Source organism: Ricinus communis, chromosome 3 (assembly GCF_019578655.1).
Source record: "Ricinus communis isolate WT05 ecotype wild-type chromosome 3, ASM1957865v1, whole genome shotgun sequence".
Classification (NCBI taxonomy): Eukaryota; Viridiplantae; Streptophyta; class Magnoliopsida; order Malpighiales; family Euphorbiaceae; genus Ricinus; species Ricinus communis.
In genome coordinates, this window is record NC_063258.1 from 2,367,568 (window position 1) to 2,372,276 (window position 4,709).

At 38.9% G+C, this 4,709-nt stretch overlaps 1 protein-coding gene across 1 annotated transcript; it reads left to right on the forward strand.

Moving 5' to 3' along the window:
* The first annotated feature begins 329 nt into the window (after window positions 1–329).
* LOC8258055 (U-box domain-containing protein 35) lies at window positions 330–4,441 on the forward strand. Its single transcript, XM_002518194.4, has 9 exons — window positions 330–1,281; window positions 1,383–1,495; window positions 1,582–1,703; window positions 1,786–2,024; window positions 2,107–2,474; window positions 2,563–2,664; window positions 2,762–3,190; window positions 3,262–4,020; window positions 4,139–4,441. Exons 1-9 carry the CDS (start codon window positions 1,071–1,073, stop codon window positions 4,202–4,204), a joined length of 2,409 nt encoding a protein of 802 aa, XP_002518240.1. The 5' UTR covers window positions 330–1,070; the 3' UTR covers window positions 4,205–4,441.
* The last annotated feature ends 268 nt before the right edge of the window (window positions 4,442–4,709 follow it).

Sequence of the window (4,709 nt, forward strand, 5' to 3'; positions counted from 1 at the left end):
TCAATTATTTACTTTGCGTGCATCTACTTACCTTATTACACAATTTCAACTATTATATCTCATCAATTAAATAGTAATTTTTTTTGTATATTCTATCTAACTTTTAAGGAATTATATTATATAAAACGCATATTATATACATATGCGTGTGTGTTCCTTAATTACAATTAATATAATAAAATAGAGATCACTGTATATACTTATATTGTGGCAAAAGTATATGTATGCGACTGGTGCAAAAGGCAGGGAAACTTCTGGACTTTCTCTTGTGATGTGTGTGATTGTGATCTTCATCCTGCATGCGCCATACAAGAAACATGTGGAGATACTATTCAATTTTAGCCTAAAAAATACCAACTTCCGTTTACGCCTCTATATATTAAAGAAAAAAGGCTTGTGTATTAACATATAATACCATATTTTTATACCATTAAGAATTATAGATATATGAGTTGCATAGTCAGAATTATTATTATTTTTGTTTGTCTGATTGGCAAGAACATACAGTCACAATGATTCTATATTTAGCACAAGGAATAAAGGAAGGAAAAGAAGTAGGGAAGAAGGGTATCTTTGAATAATATTAAAAAAAGAAAAACACCTGAGTGGCCGAAAATGATGGATGGTCTCTAATACTACTACTTGGAAAATTCTAATACAGAAAGAGAGAGAGATTTGTGAAGGCGGATGGGCCGTTTGAAAGAATCAAAAACAGTTACCCAAGGAATAAAAAAGAAAAAAGGAAAACAGCTCTCTGTGGACACCAAATTTAGGATTAGATACAGCCAAGGAAAAGGGAGGGTCTCTCTTCTTTTTGGTGCCAAACTTAAACCAAAAGAAAAAGAATCTAGAAACAAATAATTGAAGCACAAATAGCGGGAAATTCCTTCTTCTCTTTCTCTCTCTCTATAGTCCTCTTGGGAGAGAAGAGGAGATTGTAAAAGACGTAAGGTGTTTCGTTTTCTTTTTTTCTGTGGGACGGGGGTTGGGAAAAAGGTAGAGAACAAACATTAAAGACATAAGTTAGATAGATACAATAGACACAAATATATTGATCAAATATTAAGAGAATGTGGATGACAAGGAGCCAAATAGATAAAAGTAGCAGCCAAGGATCAGGAAATGGATTGGTGGCGGTAGCAATAGACAAGGACAAAAGCAGCCAAAGCGCATTGAAATGGGCTATAGATCATATTCTCCACAAAGGACAGACAGTTCTTCTCATCCATGTCAAACTCAAGTCCATATCTATGAGTTCGGCGTATTCCCTTTCTACCCCAAGTATGTAATATGTATGCATGCATGCATGTTTATTTAATATAAATAACATAAGTTTTTAACGATGATCAATACTAATATTATTTGTTGTTTGGCCATTGCAGGGATGAACCAAATTGCTGATGCCAACGGAGAAAGTATGTTGGTGTGCAGAGATCCTGATTCTCTTACCAAGGAGTTGTTCCTTCCTTTTCGATGCTTTTGCACTCGTAAAGATGTATCTCTTCCTTATATATATACATCCTTCTTCTTCTCTTCTGTTTTATTGGATTTAATGGCTAACCAACAGTTGGTTTGGTTCAGATTCAATGCAAGGATGTGGTGCTGGAAGAAACAGATATTGCTAAAGCTTTAGTTGAATATGCTACTCGCACAGCTATTGAGACATTAGTCGTTGGCGCCTCCAACAAATCAGGATTATTCAGGTGCACGCCATACCACACCATTCCTCTCTTACTGTTGTTTTCTATTTCCTAACTATTTTCTACTTACACTTGTCCTTGGAAGATTCAAAGCCACAGACACACCTGGCAGCGTTCTAAAGGGTGCTCCTGATTTTTGTACTGTCTATGTGATATCAAAAGGGAAAATTCAATCCACAAGATCAGCCTCCCGTCCTCCACCATCTCTCTCTCCAATGCACACCCAACTTGTTAATCAAAACGGTGTAAAACCACTTCCACCTCCAACTGAGATACTTCTTCCTCAAATTCAAAATCCAAATCCAACTACAGCTTTTAGAAGAGGTATTTGAATGTTTCTGCTTCAACCTCACTTTCTATACTCTCTCTTCCTACTAACTATTATATGATTCTTGTCACGGTCTAGTTGTTGAAAAGCCACCACTTGAACAACCACGAAGATCAAATGAAGAGTCAGAGTCGTTTAGGTCCCCCTTCACTAGAAGGGGGCTGAATGGGAAATCATATGGGGAACTCTCTATCCCGGATACAGACATATCCTTTGTTAGTTCTGGCAGACCCAGCATTGATCGCATGTTTCCAGCCTTCTATGATGTCTTAGAAATGGGTGCCCGTAACCAACGCCTCTCAAACGTCTCTGACATTGACAGTATCCAAAGCTTTGAGTCGATGCAGTTTGGTAGGAGATCAATTGACATAAACATTGGCTCTCCACCTGAATTTTCCTCAATGTCATATGACAGTGACAGGCTCTCCACTGCATCGCAGCCAATGGTAATATACATCAACCCTTTACATACCTCCCACAGGCTTGTACAATTATTGATCTGTGCGATGTTACTGAAATGGAATAAAAATTCAGGATGATGTGGAAGCTGAAATGAGGAGGCTAAAGCTTGAGCTCAAGCAAACCATGGAAATGTACAGTACAGCCTGCAAGGAAGCTCTCACTGCAAAAGAAAAGGTAGTATTTATTTTATTCGGGAGAACCTAACTTGTCTAGAAATTGAGAGTCTGCAGCATACATAATACTAATGATACGATGACATGCATTGCTGCAGACAAGAGAGCTCCAGCTCTGGAAATTGGAAGAAGAGCAGAGATTGGAAGAGGCACGATTAGCTGAGGAAACTGCATTGGCAATTGCAGAAAAGGAGAAGGCCAAGTCCAAAGCAGCAATTGAGGCTGCTGAGGCAGCTCAGAGAATTGCAGAACTCGAAGCACAAAAAAGAGTGAGCGCAGAAATGAAAGCACTTAGAGAATCACAAGAGAAGAAAAAGGCACTTGATGCTCTGGCACACTCAGATATCCGATACAGGAAGTACAGTATAGAGGAGATTGAAGCTGCAACAGAATTCTTTTCAGAATCTCGCAAAATTGGGGAGGGTGGTTACGGGCCTGTATACAAGTGTTATCTAGACCATACATCAGTGGCAATAAAGGTTTTACGTCCGGATGCAGCTCAAGGAAGGTCACAGTTTCAGCAAGAGGTATATTGGTGGTTACAGTTGATTAACCTGATGAGATGAGATGAGATGATTAAAAAGCATTTATCTTACAGGTTGAGGTGCTAAGTTGCATAAGACACCCTAACATGGTTCTTCTCCTGGGAGCTTGTCCAGAATATGGATGCCTAGTATATGAGTACATGGCAAATGGAAGCTTAGATGATCGTCTATTTCGAAGAGGAAATACTCCGCCCCTCTCCTGGCAGCTAAGGTTTCGAATTGCAGCAGAAATAGGAACATCTTTGTTGTTCTTGCACCAAACAAAACCAGAGCCGCTGGTGCACCGTGATCTAAAGCCAGCTAACATCTTGCTAGATCGCAACTATGTAAGCAAGATCAGTGACGTTGGGTTGGCAAGGCTAGTCCCACCATCGGTTGCTGACAACGTTACACAATATAGAATGACATCGACAGCAGGGACATTCTGCTACATAGATCCAGAGTATCAGCAAACAGGAATGCTGGGTATTAAGTCAGACATATACTCACTTGGAATAATGTTTCTACAGATATTAACAGCAAAACCGCCAATGGGTTTAACTCACCATGTTGAACGATCCCTTGAAAAAGATACTTTTGAGGAGATGTTGGATCCAGCAGTCCCTGATTGGCCAGTTGAAGAGGCCAAGTGCTTTGCAAGGCTTGCGCTCAAGTGCTCTGAGCTGAGGCGGAAAGACAGGCCGGATCTTGGGAATGTTGTCTTGCCAGAATTAAACAGATTGAGATCACTTGCCGAAGAAAATATGCATCTGGCATTGCCCATCCCGAGTCCTAACCACTCGCCCAGGCCCAGCCAAGTCTCTGTACAGCTAGTAAGTTGATAAGTTGTGCCATTGAATCTATTTATCCAACTTTATAATTGTTCACTGCTATTAAACAAGCATTTGATATATATTGTTATGGTTGGTTGGTTTGTTGGTTTTCTCGCAGACTGATTCAAACATATCTTATGTAAGCTCAAGAAGATCTTCACGCATTCTGGAATCGCAGTCATGAGTTCAAAATCAAATGTATGCAAAAGCTTTCTTATTTCCAGCATGAAGAGAGAATCTTCCCTCGTCATGGACTTGGATTGTTTTTGTTTTTTTTTTCTTCTTATCAACTTGTCTATGTTATGAATTAGCCAAAACCCCTTTTTGATTTGCCAATTTCTTCTCGTCTTCACCAACACAGAAGATAAGGATACAGAGAATTTGTAAATTCACAAAAAAAGTAAAGAAAAGAAATTTCTTACATTTTCTAGTAAATAGTCTGATTTTAGGTGAGGCTACTTACCGATTCGTACAATGGTATCGGCTCTACACTGCCAATTCGATTTTGGGATTAATTTTTTGAAAGAGAGGGGCCGGGGGAAGTTGCTCAGCGTAACTTTAAAACTTTTTTTAATCCTGAAAAATATTAATTATTGATACAAATCATTAAGAAACATGAAAAACAAACCCTCTAATGCAAAATGCTGAGACTAGAATAACGAGAAAAAGCAAAGACAAACTCGATTTCT

Coding starts and splice junctions, on each gene's coding strand:
- LOC8258055 (XM_002518194.4), top strand. CDS start 1,071: ATGTGGATGACAAGGAGCCAAATAGATAAAAGTAGCAGCCAAGGATCA. Junction 1,282..1,382: donor GTATTCCCTTTCTACCCCAA/GTATGTAATATG, acceptor TGGCCATTGCAG/GGATGAACCAAATTGCTGAT. Junction 4,021..4,138: donor GCCAAGTCTCTGTACAGCTA/GTAAGTTGATAA, acceptor GTTTTCTCGCAG/ACTGATTCAAACATATCTTA.